Source organism: Furipterus horrens, unplaced genomic scaffold (genome assembly GCF_987537825.1).
Source record: "Furipterus horrens unplaced genomic scaffold, mFurHor1.1.pri manual_scaffold_3, whole genome shotgun sequence".
Taxonomy (NCBI): Eukaryota; Metazoa; Chordata; class Mammalia; order Chiroptera; family Furipteridae; genus Furipterus; species Furipterus horrens.
In genome coordinates this window covers 140,356,011-140,378,942 of record NW_028327173.1, presented here as the reverse complement: position 1 = coordinate 140,378,942, position 22,932 = coordinate 140,356,011, and the positions used below count along the sequence as shown (strand labels likewise).

The following is a 22,932-nucleotide window of genomic DNA, read 5'->3' as shown; positions in this document are numbered from 1 at the left end:
ATATACAAATCAAAATAGGCCTCAAACCAGGAGATACACATAGACACACAAAATAGCTGTTCATATTATTTAAAGTACTTACTCATAACTAAAGAAGTACAAATACAAACTAGAGGTGCCATTTTCACTGATTAGATGAGAAAATTTCACAACTGAAAATACCTTTTTTTTTTTTTTTTTTTTGGTCTGGTACCCTATACCTATCATATCCAGGTATTTATTTATTTAAATATGCTTTATTGATTATGCTGTTTCAGTTGTTCCAATTTCTTTTCCCTTTGTTGCCCTCTACCCAGTGACCCCCCTCCCTCCAGTTGCCCCCCTCTTAGTCCATGCCCATTGGTTGTGCATATAGTTCTTCTCAACATCTTCCTGTCTACTCCACTCCCTCCTACTATGCTTCTTAATTCCTGTACCATCTCCCTCCCTTTCCCCGCTTCCCCCTCCCCGCTGACCTCCCACCAATATGTTCCCCATACCTATAGTTCTTTTTCCACTCTCATTGCCTACTTAGTTTGCCCTTGTTTCGATTACCTAGCTTCTGTTGTTGGTTGCTGTGATACAGTTTTCATTTTAATGTTCATAGTTTTGATCCTCCTTCTTCTAAACAAGTCCCTTTAACATCTCATATAACAGTGGTTTGGATCTAATGAACTCCTTCAGTTTTACTTTGTCCTGGAAGCACTTTCTCTGCCCTTCTATTCTGAATGACAGCTTCACTGGATAGAGTAATCGTGGTTGTAGGTTTTTGCTTTTCATTACTTTGAATATTTCTTGCCAGTCCCTTCTTGCCTGAAGAGTTTCTTTTGAGCAATCAGCTGATAGTCTTATTGGGACCCCTTTGTACATAATTCTCTTCTCTCTTGCTGCTTTTAAGATTCTCTCTTTATTCTTAATTTTTGACATTTTGATGATAATGTGTCTTGGTGTGGTTCTCCCTGGGTCCAGTTTTTTTGGAACTCTCTGTGCTTCCTGGACCTGTAAGTCTATTTCCTTCCCCAAGTCAGGGAAGTGCTGCTTCATTATTTTTTCACATAATTTTTCAATTTCTAGTTCTTCTTCACCTTCTGGCAACCTTATGATTCAGATGTTGGCCTGCTTATAGCTGGGCTCATAGGTTTCTGAGCGTCTCCTCATTTTCCTAACTTTTCATTTCCTCTTTCTGCACTGGTTGACTATTTGTTCCTTCCCTAGTTCTGATTTGTTGATTTGATCCCTGGTTTTCTTGCCCTCACCACTAGTTTCATACGTGTTTTTGCTCATTTCAGCAGGACTGGCCCTCATTCCTTTGTTTAAGATCTCCTGTTAGGTCTGTATGCATTCTTATAACCAAAGTTCTGAACTGTGCCTCAGAAAGATTTCCTATCTGCTGCTTCATTAGATTACATATTTGGTGGCTGCTCAGCTGCATCACTGGGATCTCTATCATGATCTGTGCCATCCTGACAGTTTTGTGTTTACCTTTGCTTCCTGGGTGGGGCTGTCACATCTCCTATGCTATAGGGGGTGGAGCCCCATGCACTCGTCACAATAGGGTGACCCTTCTCACCATGCTGTGGTGTTTTCTGTGGGGGTGGTGGTCCAAGATGGATTCCTGCCGTTCAGTCTCTGCTGAGAGACTGGGAGCCTCCTTCTCTGTCCCCATCCCCTACGGGCCTCACAGTCCAAAGCAATGGGGATCTGCCTTCCCCGGCGTTGGAATCGCAAGCTGACGGGTCTGGTCTGCAGCCTGGGGTGTTCCCCAGGCGCTTCTCGCCTCCCCTTAAATACAGGTGTCTGTGTTTACCGCCGTTCTGCCGCCATCGCCGCTGCTGCCGTCGCCAGCACAGCTTGACCTCTCCTCTCTGGCTTAGCCCCTCCTACCTTTCCAGACAAGCTCCACTTCTTTATAACTTCATACATTGGACTTCCATTTATTTTCTGGAACTTCTGGTTATTTCTGGTTTTGCAGTAGTTGTATTCCTTCTTAGTTGTGGAGGGAGATGGAGCGTGTCAGTCTAGGCCTCCATCTTGGCCAGAAGTCTCGAGAATACCTACTTTTGATGATGGGGAGCCGAGTATGCCTCCATGCTCCTTATTGGTAGGAGATTAAGTTGATGTATCTTTTTGAAAATGTACATATCTTTTGAGCAAGGAATTCGTCCGTTAGGAACTTATTCAACAAATATACTGGCAAGGGAAATGCAAGGATATAGGTACAAGATGTTCATGACAACATAATATAACAGTGAAACAGCTGGAAATAACTCAAATACTCATGAAGAGGGAATATGCTGAGTAAAATTAGAGCACAGGAATACAATGAAATACTATTACACCCCAAAGAGAGATGTGCAAAATAAAATATTAAGTGAACAAAAGGAAGTCATTGAACAATCTGTATAATTCCATTGACAGAAAAAGTAAAGAAGGATAGTAATATATAATATGAATATTAAAAATTTCTAGAAGAATTTCCAAGAAAGAGTCAACAGCGAGTACTTTGGGGGTAGTAGAGGTGAGGTGGTGGGGAGAAGCAACTCTGGACGACTTTTACTTTCTTTAGAGTATATACTTAAATTTATCTGAGATGATGTGAAACTTTGTCAAATTATAAGTTTACTATAATTGAAATAAGTAACACCTAAAGGAAATCAACTCATTCCCATAATGTATTTCACAGAGGAGAAACCAGGACATCAATTATTATAGCTTATAGCTTGCTTAAGGCCATGTTGTTTATGAAGTACTTGCAGTAATTAAAATGAAGGTGATCAAGAGACTGTGAAAAATTATAGAAAGGGAAAAGTAGCTGCAAAATCCAAGATATTACAGAGCATTGCAATATTTTCTTTTCAAAATTTTGGGTAAAGAAGGTCTAATTCCTACAGAATTTTTAACACCACAGACCATATTAAAATTACCTTTTTTACTGAGCTATGACTGATATAAATCATTACATTAGTTTTAGATGTATAACATAATTTGTTATTTGTATTAAAATTATTTCTAGTATATCTAAATTGAGTCTTAGCAATCAATTGCAAAAGTAGTTACCTAAAACTTACCAAGTTGGGACTATAAACAGCAGGAAAAAATGCCGAGGTGTGAAAAGTAGAAGAGGAGGAGATAGAAAATAGAATTAGAGAAAGAAGTAATGTCTGTTAGTATAAACAGGAAGAGGGTAACGTTAGAGAGTCAATCCCCACAGTAATACTATACCTAACAGCTGGCTGTGTTCCCCTGTGATGGAGTTCTGACTTGGGTCTGAAAAACAAACAATTGAAAAGAAAAGAAAAAAAAAATGAATGAGCAAAACAAATAATTTCTTAAAAATAAGCAACAAAAGTTAACCAAGGAAATAAACAAAAAAAATTTTTAAGTGCTTAAGAAACATTAATGAAAGAATAATAAAAATATAATGAGCTATTATAAAAAATAATTGCATTGCTTCCTTGAAAAGTTAAACAACAGAATTACCACATGACCCAGCAATCCACTCCTAGGTACATATCTAAAAGAAATAAAAAGAGGGACTCAAAGAGATACTTCTATGACAATGTTTATAGCAGCATTATTCACAATAGCCAAAAGATGGAAACAACCCAAGTGTCCTTCAAAAGATGAACAGATGAAACAAAATGTAGTATATATACACTCACAATGGAATATTTTTAGCTATAAAAAATAAAGTTCTGATACATGTTACAACATAGATGAACCTTAAAAATACTATGCTAAGGGAAATAAGCTGCATGCAGAAGGACAAATATTGAATTATTCTATTTACATGAAATATCTGGAAAAGGCAAATTTATATATAGAGAAAGTAGATTACAGATGACCAGGCTTGGGGGGAATGGGGAATGGGATGTTATTGCTAATGAATACAGAGTTTCTGTTTGGGGTGATGAAAAATTTTGGAAATAGACAGTGGTAGAAGATGCAAAACACTGTGAATTGCAATTAATTCCAATGAATTGTGCACTTAAAAATGGTTAAAGTGGTAGATTTTGTTTTATATATATTTACTAAAATAAAAAGTAAATTTAAAAAAATAATAACATTCGATGAAACAATGCTAGTTCCATAAAGCAGAAGGATGATTCAGGGCCTACAACAGAAGTTATGTTCTCTCTTTAATGACAGTGGAACATATTACATACAACCATAGCAGCTCAAAGTCAAGACATAAGTAAAGCACTCATAACTAATAGCAGATATGGTCTAATTTGACTTTAAGATAAAATGACAAAACTGCATTTTATAAATATCTATTTCTTCAGTAATCTATCATAAAATTAGTGGCCATAAGCCAAGTTCCTAATGCAAAGAGATATTGATTATCAACATTTACCAACCAACCACTTGCTTATTTTAAAGGCTTGAAAAGCATTAAGGGCTAAACACGGAAAATACTCAGCGCCACTTTTCTCAAAGATTAAGTCTCTTGTGATACAGATGATTACGTCTGGCTTCCTCAAATATGCCTGGGTAATAAAAATTTTAGATGGGGGGGTGTGGGGTGAGGGGTCAAAGGGTGGTTTGTGAACAACAATGGGAAAAAAAGTTACACCTTTATTTTCACTGACCTCTAACTGAAGTTTTTAGTATTTTCTCCAAATACAATGTAGGTAACAAATTACATAAAAGTACCTGTCATTTTATCAACAATAAACATCTGATATTTTCATAACACATTTATAGCTGCTGCATATATTACACTATCTTTAGGTTCAATATTACTTTGAAATTTTGGTAATTATTAGAATGGATGCTAGGTCTTATTCAATACACTGATAAAAAAGCACGTATTAGATCACAGTTTAATATTTTGATTACTATAATATAATAGGTTCTTTTAAATTCTACGTATATCTATTTATGTGTGTGTTATTTGATGCAGTTAAAAACATTATTCTGAAAAGGAATTTGTAGGTTTCAGGCTGGCAATGATCCAAGATACAAAAAGATGAACAATTATTGTTTTAAACAAAATTCATCCCTGGCTGGTGTGGCTCAAAGGACTGAGTGCCAGCCTGAGAATGAGGGTTGCTGGTTTGATTCCCAGTCTGGGCACATGCCTGGGTGGCAGGCCAGGTCCCCAGTTGGGGGCACACAAGAGGCAACCACACAATGATGTTTCTCTTCCTCTCTTTCTCCCTCCCTCCCCATCTCTCTAAAAGTAAATAAATAAAGTCTTTTTAAAAATTCAAATGATATTTTCCATAGTATTTAGAAATATACTGGTAAATGTTTTATATATAACTTTAATTAAATCTATACTTTAAGCATCTCAGACAGAAATAATCAATCAGAATACCTAATAAATTCTGGTTTCTGATGTGCAATCTACATACTCTACTCAAGGAGGAAATAAAGCAGAAACCTGATTCAGACAACTAAAGTTTCTTATGCTATGTGCGCATTTTAAGATATATTTTTATTGTTCCACTTTATTTACACATTCATTGGTTGATTCTTGTATGTGCCCTGACCAGGGATCGAACCCACAACCTTGATGCTCTAACCAACTTAGCTATCAGGCCAGGGACTAAGATATATTTTTGGAAGATTTTCATTAATTTAGTTTCAAAAAAGAGAAATTCCAAAATTTTCTATTCCAGTGTATTTTCTGCAACATACTAGCAGGTGAATTCCCAGTTTTAATTTAAACTTGTCTTCCTATTTAAATAAATAATATGGTTCATTACTGAATTCTACTAAACATTCAAATAATTAATACCAATCTTTCTCAAACTCTTCCAAAGCCCTGGCTGGTGTGGCTCAGTCAGTTGAGCACCAGCCTGCAAGCCAACAGGTCACTGGTTCGATTCTCAGTCAGGGCAAAAGGAAGTGGAGGGACTACTTCCAAACTTATTATACAGGACTAGCATTTCTCTGTTATCAAAACCAGTCAAGGACACAAGAAAAGAAAATTACAGGCTAATATCCCTGGTGAAGAGATGCAATAATCCTAAATAAAATATTATCAAAACGAATTCAACAATACATTGAAAGGATCATATGCCATAATAAAATAGAATTTATCTGATCACAAGAAAAATAGTCTTCAACTACGTATGGTGACAGATGTTAACTAGACTTATGTGGTGATCATTTTGCAGTATATACAAATATGAAATAATTATGTTATACTCCTGAAACTAATATAATGTTGTATGCCTATTAGATCTCAATAAAAAATAAAGATAAAAAAGAATATGTGTTGCTTTTGCACATAGGAAACAGTAGGAATAACAGTTCCATAGTAAGTTGGTATATTAGATCTTCTCCCTCTTCCTCCCCACTTCTCTCACCCTTCTCTCTTTCATGTAGGGGAAAATTTGAGCCCCATAATCATAGAGAAGCAGAGGTATAAATAGTATGGAAGGAGTAGAGAAAGAAAATTAGAATTTTAGAACCAGAAGAACTTGGGCCAACATCTAGATCTACTCTAGTGATTCTATGGGTAAGTTGGAGAGGGGTTACCAGCATCTTCTATTTTTCTCTCTAACACCATACCAAGACCCCTCCTCAAGATTTTGATTCCCATCTACTGTGATTAATGGGAATGCCTTTCTCAGGTGTGCTAGGACAGAAGAGATTGAGAATCTCAGATTTTAATATTTATAGTGGGGAAGACAAATGAGTGGATTAATAAATGGCCAAACACACATCACACTACTATCAAAAGAGAAAAGTTAGAGGTTTCTTGAGAACTTATGTTCATGCTTCTCAATACTCTGTCATTCTGACTTTCTTGTTCTAAAACAAAGCACAATAGCCTAAGACAAGGTATCTGGAATTGCTAGGGAATGTATCTATGAATAAAAATGAAAAACATCTCAGAATACTCAGGCAGATAGGTATGATTTTAGAGGTAGGAGTATAAGTGACTTTTCTTAAAAAGAATTATGTTCTTCTGTACCACATAATATATTCCTTGTTTTCTGAGCTGGGCATACGTAATGTATGTGTATTCTCTAGTCAAGCCAGTACTCTTCCTTTGAACACCCTCGTGTAGTTCCCCACAAGTTCAAGTTAGATTTTTGTCTTCCAATTTTAATTAAAGGATGAGGGGCAATCTCTAGTTATTTGGTAAATTGAACATTAAACTTTCAGAACCTGTGAATGTTTCATTAATATATGTAAAAGCTGGAACAGGACAAATCTAGGAGTAAATAGGTGCATGAAGCCACTAGGACGAAACTAAGCATGCCTATAAAAATCACAATTGGTAACTAGTTTATGCTGAAGGGCGTTTCTGAGTATGCCATCCAAACTGTGTAGTGCAATCAACATAACATTGTTCTGGGCATCTAAGATATTTCTGGGCGTCGTTCTATTGTCTTATATCTGAACTCTCCCATTTACCATTTTTTCCTGTCTACGTCACTGGTGAGAGCACACCCAAGTTTGTCTAAGACTTGGAGTTGTCTCTTATATTACTGAAAATGAGTAACTTTAACCAAATTACTTCCTGTAATAGGAACAATTTGCCAATAATGTGTTTTTACTCTTCAATGGTCTTAATAAATTAACCTACTTCTAGGTCACAATATAACTAGTAAATACACAAAAGCCTTTGATACTCTACCAGTCAAATGGCAGTTCAAATAAAAAATAGAAACATAAACCTTCTCACACATGCAATCATAAAAATAAACAAAATATTGGGTTGGCCAAAAAGTTGGTTTTTTTTCTTGCATACTATTGCTCTACCAGTGCTTAGTTGTATTTAACTTCATTCAAAACAATTTTATTAGGTTGAATTTGACAGCTGTCATATCAGCATGAATTAGAAAAAAAAACTCATCAAAATTAGTTAAATTTTGTGCAGCCATTTTAATATTGAAGATGTAAGAAAACACACAACATTTTCAGCATATTATGATTTATTATTTCAAGAAAAAACACAACTGAAATACAAAAGAAGGGATTTGTGCAGTGTATGGAGTAGGTTCTGTGACTGACTGAACATGTTAAAAGCAGTTTGAGAAGTTTCATGCTGGAGATTTCTCACTGGCCAATGCTCCATGGTTGGGTAGACCAGTTGAAGTGGATAGTGATTATATTGAAACATTAACTGAGAGCAATCAATGTTCTGCAATGCAGGAGATAGCCGACATACTCAAAATATCCAAATCAATAAAGTTATTAGTAAAAATGAAAAATGTCTCTTTTATTTTATGGGAAAAAACATATGGATTTTTTTGCCAACCCAATATTTCCTTGTAACAGTAATGCTATAGTCATTTTACAAGTAGGCACTAGCTCCTAATATTTAATTTATATTGGGTAAATGGTAAAGAACAAAGACTTCATTCAGCGTCTTGCCACATGCCTTGGAAAGTAAAGAGAGAAAAATGATAGTGGGTGGTACTCACTTGCAAAACTGTGTCTGTCAACAGTTGTGCTGAAAAGCTTTATTATTTTCCCTACTTTGCCAACCAAAATAGCCTTTTCCGGAATTTCCTTTGATAATCACTTCATCTACGTTCTTGGTAGACAATTTGAAGCAAATAAAGGCTATCTGTATTTTGCTTCTACAACTCAGTGTAGAAGGTTTGTCTTCATTAAAGATAGAATAAGTAATTTCATTAAATAACACAATCAGTAGTAAAGACAGCTAATTGTTTATAAAAAGTAGACATGACCACATACATATATGTCAGGACAATTAGCTTACCATGCTACTGTCTGTATTATCTAGATATACTACAAAAACTATTTCAAAATGTCAGATACCTTTTTTATTTATCTATTTTTAGAGAGACAGGGGAGGGAGGGAGAAAGAGAAGGAGAGAGAAACATTGCTGTGAGGAAGAAACTTCAATCGGTTGCCTTTCCCATGTGCCCTGACCCAGATGGAAACTGCAATCCAGGCATGTGCTCTGATTGGAATCGAACTTGCAACCTTTCACTGTGCGGGACAATGCCCAACCAACTGAGCCACACTGGTCAGAGCAGAATACCAAATACCTGAAATTACCAGTCTTACCACATTTTTAATTTTCTGGATTCTGACTTTTAAAAGACCAAGAAAACATCAACATCATAGGAAATCACCTAAAATTAGGCAAAGATGATGAAAGATGGAATCAAAGGCAATTAAGCTAACATTCACATTTATTAGATTCTTCTCTATATGGGCAGGGAAACTTAAGAGAGAATCAAGTTGAAATAAGGTAAAATCTGGAAAGCCTATACTCTTCATGTAGATTTTGAACTTACTGCAATTAAATTAGATAGACCTGGAAATTTTACATGAGACTGTGTTTAGATTTAAATAAATAAATGGCTGAAAAACAGCAGGCAATTTTAGGCAAAGTAAAATTAAACAATAAGATGGAAATGTAAAACAATATATACAAAAAGTTAATAAATCATCATTTCTAGTCTTACCCCACAGAGTGGAAAGATACTTCTTTGAATTTTTAATATACTAAGAATATAATTTTTAAAAGATAAAAGGTCAATATTCAGAAATAGATAGCATTTTTGTAAACCAACAATGAATATCAGAAATAAAAACTAAGAAAAAAATCCCACTTACTACAGCAACAACAACAAAAAATAAAGTACCTAGGAATAAACTTAACCAAGGAAATGAAAGACCTCTACTTGGAAAACTACAGAACACTGAAGAAAGAAATTGAAGCAGATACAAATAAATGGAACCATATGCCCTGTTCATGGACTGGAAGAATTAATATCATTAAAATGTCCATACTACCTAAAGCAATCTATAGATTCAATGCAATTCCTATTAAAATACCAAGAGCATACTTCACAGACCTAGAACAAATATTCCAAAAATTTATATGGAACCAAAAAAGACCACTAACAGCTTCCTACTCTATCACTTTCATGCATACTGCACACCAGCTATAAAAAATGTTCCTGAATGTCTATTGTTTCCACATATTTGTTTCATATTCCTGGAATGTTCTTTCCTGCACTTACCAAGCAAACACTCTTAAGACTGAGCTCAGGCTTCCAGCCAAGATGGAGATGTAGGTAGACACGTTTTGCCTCCTTGCATAAACATAAGAAGGATCACATCTACCTACCGCAAAACAAAAAACAACCAGAACTGCCAGAAAATTGAATAGCATGGAAGTCCAGGAAACAAATATTTGAAGAATACTCAACCAGATGGGTAGGAGGGGTTGAGACTGGGAACCAGGGAGGAGAGGAAGTGGTGTGGCCGTGGCAGCGGAGGTGGCAATGCAGTGGCTGTGGCCGGCCAGCGGAACAAGACTGGCTTCTTTCACTCAGAAGGTCTTGAAGATTCATGCAAGTTGTTGCATGTCATTTAAAAAGTTTTATTGAAATCATTTACATACCATATAATTCACTCATGTAGTGTTCAAGTCAATGTTTCTTAATATATTCACAATGTTGTGCAACTATCATCACAATCTAATTTTAGAATTTGGTCCTCCTCTGTAAGTATCCCTGTACATTAGTAGCCAATCTCCATCTCACTTCTGCCACCTTGCCCAATCCAAAGCAGCCACTAATTTACTTTCTGTAGATTATATTTTCAAGGTTCATCCATATTTTAATGTATATCAGTACTTCATTTGTTTGTATTGCCAAATAATGTCCCATTATACAAATATGCCACATTTTATTAATTTATTCATCAGTTAGTGGATATTTGGGTTGTTTCTTTTTCTGGCTATTATGAATAATGTTGCTATGAACATTCCTGTAATAGTTTTTGAATGTACATTTATTCTCATTTATTTTGGGTATATACCTAGAATTGCTGGGTCATGTGGTAGCTCTCTACTTAACTTTTTGAGGAACTGCCAAACTATATTCCAAAGTGGTTATAACATTTTGTTCCTACAAGAAGTGTATGAGGGTTTCAGTTTTTCGACATCCTTGTAAACACTTGTTATTGCCCATCTTTTTGATTAAAGCCTTCCTAATTTATGTGAAGTGGTATGTCATTGTGATTTTGATGTGCATTTCCCTGATGACTAATGATTTTTGAGCAGCTTTTACATGTGCTTACTGGCACTTTTTTCTCTCCTCACCTCCATTTGAAAAGCTTTAACCTACCTCTTTTTCCTCCCACAATTTTGAGGTTTTCCATTGACTCACTGAGTATTTCAGACCATAAATATTATTGAATTGTTCCCTGAACGTGACCCTTTTGGTTAGAGTCCTCTCTACTTAGTATTTATATAACACATGCTCAGAGAGTCTGTCATTTTCCTCTGTTTCTATCCCTTTCATCTTGTGATATGTTATGGCTCACTTATTTAACTAAAAACCTTAAATATTCTCAGAGGGGTTAAGTGGTAACACACTTTCTAAATTTCAGTATGTTTGTAACATTTTCCGCCTGTGGGGGGGATGGTATCTTTACTGGGAAAGGGGATTTGGGATTGTTTTTTCTCTTGGTAATCTGTGGATACTCTTCCAGTGTCTACTAATTTCCAGTGTTGTGGATTAGAATTCTGATGACAGCCTGATACTTTATAGGCATAATAAATTCTACCTGGAGGCCTCCAAGATGAATCCTTGGAATTCAAAAATTTTACCAGGATAACTCTTAAGTGTATGTTGTCTATCAGTGATCTTCCCTGAAACTTCATTCAAGTTTTTACCTCAGGAAATGTATTTATATTTAATTATTGCTTCTCCTCCATTGTTCCTTTTTCTTGAACTTCCATTAGCTATATTAGGAGGTGTCCTGAATCTATCCTCCACGTCTCCTTTTATTTCTTTTTAAATCTCTTTCTAATTTTGCCTCTGAGTTTTGAAATATTTCTTCCACTTGATCTTCCAGGCCAATACATTATCCTACTCATTCATTTATTACTCAATAATTATGTACTGGTAGGTTACTATGTGCAAGACAGTGTTGTAGGCATTGGATATTGACAACAGATCGGCAGCTTTATAAGAGAAAAAGTTCCTGCTCTTAGTGCACTTACATTTTGGTGGAGATAGTGAAAAAAAAAAAGAGGTGTGTGCATGGACTGAGAGTCATGTGGTAATAAGTATTTAGCTGGGAAATCAATAGTTTTTTTATGCCTCACTTGAACCTCCTTAAATGTTCCTATTATTTATTATTTTTATATTCAAGCTGTTGTCTTCTCCAGCATTTCTATTTAGCTGGTCTACTGCATTGTTTATGCTATTTTTCTCTTCCTGCTTGTCTGGCTTCCCCAGATGGATTGTTTTCTTTGTTACCTCACAGGGGCTTGGGTTTCAGCGTTGAAGGACCACAAGTAGCAATAGTCTCAAGAGAACAGAAAGGCACAGCAGTCCCTACCCCAGTAGTTAGGCAATGCAGTAGGCAAGCTGCCAGCCCTGCAGAGACCCAGGAGGAAGCCTCCCAGCTCTCAGGTCTCCTCATATCTCTTAGTCTCCAGAACAAGGACACATGAGTTCCCTTGCCCTTTCCCTTTCTCCTTCACCCCAGGAGTCCATGGAACTCTACCAAACCAAGCTCTTTCCTAGATCTGGCATTCTTATTCTCACCCGAAGCTCTTCTCCAGCCCCTGAGGAACAAGACCTGGGCCAGAGCTCCAGCATAGCCCAGGCTTCAGTTGCACCGAATTGTTCATTGGTCATTTGGCTGAATAGAGGCAGACAGAGGCTGGAATCAGGAATACAGAAAGAGTGAGATTTCAGATTAACAGTGACCAGTGGGGGGTGGGGGTGGGAGAAGGGGGTTAAGTAGGGGAAGGGTCTAATCAAAGAACTAGTATAAATGACCCATGGACATGGATAACAGGGTGGAGATTGACTGTGGGAGAAGGGGTGGCCTGGGTTGGGGGGTAGCAATGGGGGAAAAAGTGGGACAACTGTAATAGAAAAACAATAAATTTTTAAAAACCTCATACAAAGAAAAGAAATACTGAGATTTCACCTTCCTAGAACCCTCTGAAAAGTCATGTTTACAGACACATCCTAAAAGCATTCAAATCTTGGCAAATAAGTAAAAAATTTAAAAAGCCTCCGTGAAGTACAAATGTCTGTGGTTTGTATCATTATCAACTACTGCCATAAATATGAAGCCCTGAGAAATAATAAAGATCTTAATATAAGTCAAATTTAATGGATATTGACTACATGGATAAATCTCAAAATAATCATGTTGTATAAAAGCAGTCAGACAAGAGAGTATGAGTCCACTCACATAAAATCCTAGGGAATGCAAACTAATGCACAGTGACAGAAAGCAGATCGGAGACCAGGGAAATAGATGAATGGCTTATAAAAGGGTACAAGGGAACTTTTGGATGTGATGGAAATATTTATTATCTTGATTATAATTGTTTCAGGGGTGTATACATATTTCAAAACTAATGAAATTGTACATACTGAATATGTGTCTTTATTTTATGTAAATTATACCTCAATAAAACGTTGAAATACTGACTGGGAAAAATATTTACAACTTACATCACAAAATATATATCCCTAAATACAGAGAATATCTAGAAATGAAGAAAAATGAACAGAAAGCCACTGAGCTTTTATAAGTTTGAAATTTTCCATAATAAAAAATATATATAATTATATATAAATATGAATATGTATAATTTTCAAAAAAAATTAAAACACTATCCCTCACCCTCAGATAGAAATGTAATTACAAAGCCATTGCAAGTTCAGGGGATACTGCAAAGCATGTTTGAGTGCCGACGGATACTTACTGATTGTTGGAATAATCAAAGGTGGGGTAGAGAATTAGGCAAGTCATCTTGGAGGAAAGGAGAATAAGCCTGGTCTTGAGGTGATATGGGTTTGTGTAATTTTTATGGTAGACAGGGAGCAGGCAGCAAAAGAAACTTCCAATGAAGAAAAATATATGATCAAAGGCAATGCGGTGGGAGAAAGATGAAGACAGCTTTTGAAAAGTACTCTTCTATAGGCTCACCATTTCTAATATAATTATTAAAATTTTTATCACAAAAACATCATATGTTATAGTGAAAAGAACACACAGGAAAGGAAATGAAGTCTAATTCACTATGTAAGGGTTTGGAATTGATCTAAATCATTTATGTTATTTATATATCATATTCAATCTTTACCAAATCTATGTTCTACCTATGTCAGTATTTTTCTCTAAATAGACTTATTACCTAGCTTCATTCTAATTAATAAGATACTTGAAATATTACAAATTTTCTAGTGCACTAAAATAAACATATCTTTAATACCTTCAGATGTATATTTATTCTTGTTATACTATATTTGAAAATATTTTACACCAAATAAGCAATCCAACAAATAAAAAGGTAGAAACAAGTAACTTGCAATTAATTTTGAGAAATCCACAAAGACCAAAGAAATAGAACCTAAAAAGAATTAGTAACTACTGAGAAAACTGAGCAGCCTAGTTCAGAAAACAAAACTAATTATGTGTGTGTTTAAAGTAAAGGGACAGCGTGGGACGGTGAAGAACGCCATAGAGACCTTAGTTTGAATTCCACACCCACCACTTCAATAACCTAATTTCTTGGCTCCTCACTTTCCCCATCTCTAAAATGGTGATAATAATGGTTACTTGTCCTGATTGTTGTGAGGATTAAATAAACCAATATTGGTAAAATGCCTCGCATATAGTGGGTGCGCAACAATTATTACTATGATATTGATGACCTTTTTAGTAAAATTGTTTCCGCTTTCAAATTGGCAAAACCAAAAAATTTTAGATTCTTTCAAGTTTACCCAGCTTAGCTATGTTTGGTGTGGTTCAGTGAATTGAGTGCCGCCCTGTGAACCAAAAGGTCACCAGTTTGATTCCCAGCTGGGTAACACACCTGGATTGCGGGCAAGGTCCCCAGATTCCCCTGATGGGGGCATGCAAGAGGCAACTGGGTGATGTATCTCTCACACGTTGATTGATGTTTCTCTCCCTCCCTTCCCATCTCTCTAAAAACAAATAAAATCTTAAAAAAAAAATTTTTACCAGCTTATAATCAATTTTGTAATCTAGGTAATATGTCTAAATTCAGTCTAAAATTTAAAAACTTTTTGAATATTTTACAATATACTAAAATTATAGTTAATTTTCTTTTTTTTCAGGAGAGAGCATGAACACAGTCCCCCACTACCACAAATTATGCAGTCGAGTTTCCTACATTTGGGGAATTCATAGGGATTAGCACATCAGGACTGTAATAGTTAATTAAGCCTCACCCTGGGAAAACCATCTTCGTGATCATGATATCTCCCCTGCCAGGTAAGAATACAGTTGAAGTTTTTATAATCCTAAACTAAAACTTGCTTTCAGTATAGAATAAAAAATGTTAAGCAATGTGCATGTATATATATTTTGGAGAAATTTTATCTTTCCAAAAACATCAGTTCCAATCTGGTTTATCTCCTGTGGGGCACAAGTAGCAGACAGTACACAGAGAGTTGGTGCACTAAGCAAGAAAATTTGAGGAGCAAGAGATTCTAAAAACCTGTTGATAACAGTATTGAAATAGGGAATGAAAATGTTCAAGATTATCAGAGCATAATATGACAGAGGGTTAATAAACTAAACAAAGTTTTAAGATGTAGAGAACTGAAAGAACTCAGGCTCAAATTTGCATTCTTGTATTGAAGTCTTTCATACATGGAAAAAAGAATTGGAAAGATATTTCCAGACAGTGTCAGACTTTCTGAACATGATAGAATATTGGGGGTGGGTTTGTTTTTTGTAGGAAAACATACCTCATTAAGACAAAAGATAAACTATGACCCTGAGATTTTAAAACATGCAGATCCAAATTTCTGTAAGTTAAAAGGACACCCACCAAAAAAAAAACCCCAAAACCTTAAATCTTTCATTACATAAAAGATATTTTATCAATATAAAGAAGCTCTGTAGCTGTTTATTTCAATCTATTTTAATGTTAGTCAATAAAAGACAGTAATTTCATATCACTTTCTTTAGAACATAAGCTTTTGTGGGTAACAAGCAGAATTAATGTTTAGTTAACACTCTAGCATCCTGTGGGTTCCTAATAAAATTTAAACTCCATTTAACACAAAATCTTTTTAATACCATTTGGATTATGTGATCATTAATGTTTGGAGATGCTGTTCAATACCACTATAGGTTCCTTTTTTTTCTATTATAGGTCCATTTCTGAAAATTTCCTAAAAACCCTATTTCAAAGGAAGAGGAAATATTCCAATCTGCAATCTGTATCAAGTGAACGCAAGTCCAGTAGTAAAAATCTCCTTAAATCATAGATACTATAAGATCTGAGGAGTGAGGGAGATTTAGAACAATTTCACAGAAATACTTAAACTCAATAAATATTTAAGTAAATAAATGAATATAGCACTTTTACCTGATTGAGTAAATGCAGTAAACAGTAAAACTCTGTTGTACTGTTCCTATTCTAAAAAAACCACCGATTTGATAATGCTCACATCAAAGTCCTGTGGTCCATGCACATTAAGATAGTAAATAACTTTGTGTTATTCTTAAAAAGCTAGGACTTGGCATCATAATGTGATGGGAAGCACATAAAACTCGTAAGGTTGAGTGAAATAAGCCAGTCAGAGAAAGACAAGTACAATATGATTTCACTTATATGAGGAATCTAATGAACAAAATAAAACAAACAATAGAAATAGACTCACAGATAGAGAAAACAGACTGACAGCTGTCAGAGGGGAGGGGGGCTGGGTGAAAAAGGTGAGAGGATTAAGCAAGAACAAGAAACTCATAGACACAGACAATATGGTGATTACTAGAGGGGGAGAGGGGGCAGGAGAAGGTAGAAGAGGGTAAAGGGGGGATAAATGGTGATGGAAGGAGACCTCACTTAGGGAGGTGAATACGTAATACAATATACAGATGATATATTATAGAACTGTACACCTGAAACATATAATTTTATTAACCAATGTCACCCCAATAAATTCAATAAGCTTTTTAAAAATTAAAAAAAAAATGCATTATGACCAAGTAAGTTCAATTTTAGGGATGTAAAAGTGGTTCAACATCAGGGACTGTATTAATATAATTCAGTATGCTAATAGATTAAAGGAAGTAAACTTTGAGAATCTCAGTAGATGTTGAAAAACTTTTGATTAAATTCAATGCCCGTTGCTATTAAAACTTCTAGTAGGTACAATAGACAAAAGCTTAGCTATTGGAACACACAGGAGACATGATACTTAGGGTGTAAAAAAAAAAAACAACTAGAAGTTTGAACACTGGCTCTGCCACTACTCAGCATGTAGTTTGAGACAAGTTACTGTTAACAGCCTCAGTTTATCTCTAAAAAGGTAAATAACACTGGGTATTCCCACAGAGTAGGAAGATGGAGTTGATAACACTTCATCTCTGAGCTCTCTTGACCACATGCCCAATGTGCCACCTTAAACCTTTGTTTCCCACATGCTCTACACCTTCCTCTCATACCTGAAGTGCTCCTTCTGCCTGTAATCTCCTTCTCTAGACCTCCCTTCAAGAATCAGCTGTGTCCTATCCTCTGCGATACCTGTCCAAGTTCCTCTCCAAGCCGTATTATTATTCCCTTCATCATCTGTTATTCAAAGCAGTTTCTTTTTGTTCTTATTAAACCACTAACCACAATGTAATAAGAGGTTGTTCTTATTTCTGAGTGTTGTGTCTCACACCGTGTTAAGTGCTTTATATTCATTTTCTCATGTAATTCTCAACCATCCTGTGAAGTAGCTAATATTATTCCCTTTTTTTCCATCAACGAAGTTAAGTAGTCCTAGAGAAGTTAAATAACTTGCCCAAAGTCATTCATGTAATAATACAAATTATCACTACTCATAATTAGTAATAATTAGTAGGACTGGGACTCAAAGCCAGGTCCCTGGCTCTAAAGCCATACTGCTGCCTTTGGTGCAGAATTTATACTTCCTATGCCTTTGTAACCTTAGGGAAAAAATACAACACCTAGCATGATATTTGCACTAAACCTGTGCTTGGTGAATACAAAAGGCAGAGAACAAATCTATCCACTGAATTGCCTATTAACGTCCAGTTCATTTGGACCTGGAGATACATAAATGATCCCACAAAGTCTCTACCCTCAAGGAGTGTATAGTCAGTCTATGTGGGAGAGGGGTAAATAGGAGATTACCATACAGTGTGATATGTGCAATTTCTGTAAACAAGTTGCTGAGAAAATAGGATGAGGCATAGAAACTGGACTGGGGAGAAGGAAAACAGCCAGGGAAGTCTGAGTTTCTGCTTTTCCCTTCAAAACCAAAATTAAGCAGAGTTCTAATAGAATAGCATTCTAGCAACTATCATGGCAGGGATTAATCTAGTTCTTTTTAAAATTAGTTTATATTATATCTATATTAATATTTATATTTTAGCTTAAATTACCTGTCTACTTCAATAAATCTCACCTTTCAAAAACACCTTTTAAAATTTATTTAAAGAATGATCTGGCCCTGGCTGTTGTGGCTCAGTGGATTGAGTGCTAGCCTGTGAACTGGGTCACCAGTTGATTCAGGGCACATGCCTGGGTTGTGGGCCACGTTCCTGACTGGGTGCATGTGAGAGGCAACCGATTGATGTCTCTCTCGCACATCAATGTTTCTCTCCCTCTCTTTCTCCCTCCCTTCCCCACTCTCTAAAAATAAAATCTCAAAAAAAAAAAAAAATGATCTGCTTTTTAAATGTGTTCAATGTATATAACAGTACATATTTTTCTCTATGTATTTTTCATTATAAAAACATTCAATGAGCAAAAACAACTGGTGGCTATACTAGCCACTTATATAGTGCTTGCAAGAAAACCATAATCAATTTAGGATTTTTAACTCAGAACGAATTGCTTTTCAAGCAATTACTCCAAAAACACCATACTATCCTCAAGAACATTCTAGTCCTAAGTAAAAAACAATAGCCCTCGGGTGGCTTGGGTGGTTGAAGTGTCATCCTGTACACCAAAAGGCTGCAGGTTCAATTCCCATAAGGGCACATGCCTACATTGCAAGTTTGATTCCTGGTTGGAATGTATATGGGAGGCAACCGATCAATGTTTCTCTCTCACATCGATGTTTTTTTCTCTGCCCCTTCCTCTCCCTCTAAAATTAATAAACATACCTTTGGGCGAGGATTTAAAACAACGACAACAAGAAAAAAACTTCTAGGTTTTTCTCATGTATGCTTCCCCCTTACTTCCCCTCTATTTTAACCCTACAATAAAAATAAATACAATTTAGGTAATATATTCCTATCACTGTTCACTTACCAAACAACAGTTGCATTCAAGTGGACACTTTCTGGGCTGTCATGGAAAATGCCAATAAAAAAACCTATTAAATCCAAGGTAGATTACACCTGTCACTTCTTCCTTGTCCAAAACAATTACTATGGGAGAAAATAAATTAAGCCTAGCAACATCACTTATTGAAAAGTTGGTTGCTGTAAAAAAGAATTTATGGCTTTTCTGGGTGACTGCTAATAGGTTAAATCATTTCAACACTGTTCTAATCCAAATACAGCAAATTTCCTCAAACATTATGGAACCAGTAAAGATGAGATAATAAAATAGAGGTGGTGAAGAAAGGAAATAAAAAACCATAAAAAGCGAAATGGGGTATAGACTCTACTTGTTTGCATTTTGTGAAATTAATGATGACAAAAGCAAAAACAAGAGCCTAAAAAGATTGAAATCTAAAGGCAGTAAACATAACCAACTAAGAAAATGCAGCTTCAAAAGAGAACCTAACTTCTTTGCACTAATGTTGTGGAAAATCAGGTTTAAGTTCAAAGTAGGTTAAATTTAACTTTCAACTTCTTAGCACCATGACAATTCAGCAAAATGAAAATAACCTGGCAGACAAAGAGTTTCCATAAAACTTTCTTTATTTTCCCTAGTAAATTCTCTCACTAGAAGGAAAAAAATAAACAAAAGTAAATTTGTTTTTGATAGCCCTTATCTTTAGTTAAGGATTCTTAAAAATTCATGAAGGAAGGCTTGATAAGACAGGAGAGAGTAAACAGCTGTTTACAGCAAGGAATTGTGATGTGTTACCTGCTAGGGAAATGTTAAAATCAAAAGAAATTTTAAGAGATTATTTATTCCCTTAGCCTTCATTAACACAGTAGAGAAGTTTTTGGCAATTTATGAAATTTATAGACTTAAGAAATAGGGCTTTAAACTATGTCTATATTTAATACCATAACATTAACCAAGCTTTTAATTGCATGCTTAAAAATTCAAAACCACAATTCCCCTAGGAAATATAACTGTTACTATTAAAAGTAATAATCACATTAATCACATTTATTAAACCCAGTGTATGCTAGTCACCATAATGATCTATTGTACTTTTGCTCTTTCATTAAAGAATTGTTAGGCCATTCACTATTAAGTTACTGTTTAACTGGTAAACTGAGGCAAAATACTAAATAACTTGAGAAGTCACAAGTGCAAAGTCCATTGTACAAAACTACTGAACCATGCGCCTTCTTTATATACTTTTCCAGATATAATTTAAACTGCCTGAGGAAAAGGTGAATTCTAAATTCCCCGTAAAATGACTTTTACTGTGCCTTTCTTTGTGCTTGAAAACTCCTTTCATACATTGCTACCGATTCAGTTTCACCTGTAGGTAATGAACACAGAACTCATTGTGGGGAAAAACAAACCAGAATGTGAAAAAAGAGAAGTTATCAGATATACGAGGGAGTGAAACAGTTGATGGATGAACACGTCAACCACAATACTTTTTCTCCAGGCTGAAGAAGGTATTTTGAATACTTGTTACCTTTTTTTTTTTTTTTTTCATGAAAAACCCTTTTAAATCCCAAAAGCTCCCAAGTTGAGTACTTACCTGGTTCTTCTGAACGCTGAATCGGGGCTTTTATTTCTGCTAAGCTGATCTCCCCTTCTTGGGAGACTGAAGCTGCTGCCCCCTCCTCAGCGTCTTCTACCTTAGTCACGGTAAAGTGTGGCATTGTTATAGAAATCCTGTGCTTTGTCCTGTATATAAACTTACTTCCAGTCTACTTTTGCCTTATCCCTTCCTTGCTATGTCCCTTTCAAACTGATCACTGCCTAGGGGAGCCCGACGCTGGGAACAGGGAAGTACTTTCAGCTCACGTGATCTACAACCCTGGGGAGTGGAACACTGGAAGACACACCTCCACTGCGTTTATCTTTCACTTAAAAGGATTAGAACTCCACCCTTTGCTTGTGATCATTAAGCTCGAGAATCCCAAGAACTGTTTAGGCTGCTTTGCAAGAGCTGCCAAACGCTGGAGAGTGGCAGAATTCATTAACTGCAGCCCACTGTGTGCTCCCCAACCTGTTTCTTTAAATTATTTCCACCCCTATGAGGAGTTATGATCTAAACCTCTGCCCTCATATTTCAGATTAGGGAACAGTTCATGCCACAGAATTCCCCTCTTTAAAGAATGACTGGCACTACATCTCAACTTAGAAAATGAAACATAAATATTTGTAAGCTTCTGTGGTTGCTTTATTTCAAAGCATATGGATAATAGTAATATAAATCAACAAACGTTTTTTTCTTATCTTTCAGATGGGAACATTCATTCATCAAGTATTTAATGAACACCTACATATTTTATACAAGGCATAGTTCCAGACCCTGTATTGTATACAAGGACATCTAAGAAGAGACATTAACTTTCCCCAAAGTCCAAAAGAGCAAAATATTTTTAAAGGGAAGAGTTCAGAATTTTTTTTTTATTGGACAGAGTTTATTTAACATATTTTCAAGAAAAAATATCCAAGAAAACCCCCCTGATTAAGTGGTGCATAGTTCCTAACAAAACATACTTAACTCTTGGTACATTCTATCTGTTAGTATCAAGTTCTCAGTGGATGACTTCAACTATGAGGCCCTATCTAATCTCTGCACTGAGAGGAGGGAGTTTAGTAATTGAGTCCAGTGTTAATTTCCATGTTGATAACATAAGGGCTTTGTTGTTAGTCACACCTGATTAGTAAGACTGCTCTAAATCTAACAGAGGAAGAATGATGGTTTATAGTCCTCATTTATTCCAATATGTACCACTTTTATCTTCTTTTTCTTAAGTTATGTACCACTTTTAAAAGGGAAGGAAATCAATAGTCGTTAAATGACCTACTTTGTGCTCTTCATTGCATTGAAACTTTTCATTATGATCTCATTTAATCATCAGGCTAAAGAACTTGCCCAAAGTCAGAGCTTATAAATGGTGAAGCCCGACTTAAAAACTTCTAATTCCTTTTTTAAAAAATATTTTATTTATTTATTTTTAGAGAGAAGGAAAGGAAGAGGGAAAGAGAGAGAGAAATATGGACATGCAAGAGATACATCAATTAGTTGTCTCTCACACGCCTCCACCTGGGGACCTGGCCTGCAACCAGACATGTGTCCTGACTGGGAATTGAACCTGCAACCTTTCAGTTTGCAGGCCGGGACTCAATCCACTGAGCCAGGGCAAAAACTTCTAGTATCCTTGTTGGTAGGCAGCATATAAGTTTCATGGGGGGAAAAAGTCATATGCTTACCTAAATTTTATTTTATGAGTTCCTGTATAGCACTGGCTTGTAATCTTGGCTGGAAACTGGAATCATCTGAGGAGATTTTAAAATTACTGATGCCTGGCTCTCATCCTAGATATTTTGATTTAATTATTCTGGAGTAGAGCCTGGGCAACAAACTTTTAAAAGCACCCCCCCTCCCCATGGTTCTAAGGTGTATGTATCCAAGGTTTAGAATTACTACTGTATGGGAAAGAGAAAAGTTTAACCTGTTAAGTCTTTGTATCTATGTTCATTGCCCACCTCCCCCTTTTTTTTGAGAAAGAGAAAGAAACATCGATGGGACAGAGAAGCATCGATTAGTTGCCTCCCTACGTGCCCAGACCAGGAACTGAACCTGCAACCTGGGAATCAAACCTGCACCACTTCTGTTACTGGAAGACACTCTAACCAAATGAGCCACACCAGCCAG

General features: G+C 35.8%; 1 protein-coding gene and 1 non-coding gene across 3 annotated transcripts in view; both read right to left on the bottom strand.

Annotated features, from left to right (window-relative positions):
- The window catches only part of SLC12A6 (solute carrier family 12 member 6), an 85,785-nt gene that overhangs the window by 37,738 nt on the left and 25,115 nt on the right, over window positions 1–22,932 (bottom strand). Inside the window, exons 1-2 of one of the 2 annotated variants that reach the window (XM_090270375.1) lie at window positions 20,800–21,023; window positions 3,202–3,246 (exon numbers count right to left, since the gene is read on the bottom strand). In XM_090270375.1, the coding sequence (XP_090126501.1) occupies window positions 3,202–3,246; window positions 20,800–20,923 (169 nt within the window). In that variant the 5' untranslated portion in view covers window positions 20,924–21,023. Of the gene's footprint in view, window positions 1–3,201; window positions 3,247–20,799; window positions 21,024–22,932 lie in introns of those variants that run through there. The other variant, XM_090270374.1, reaches the window with a different exon arrangement.
- On the bottom strand, window positions 15,046–15,213 carry LOC150016208 (U1 spliceosomal RNA). The gene has a single exon (XR_016510385.1). It is a non-coding gene; the product is annotated as a U1 spliceosomal RNA (small nuclear RNA).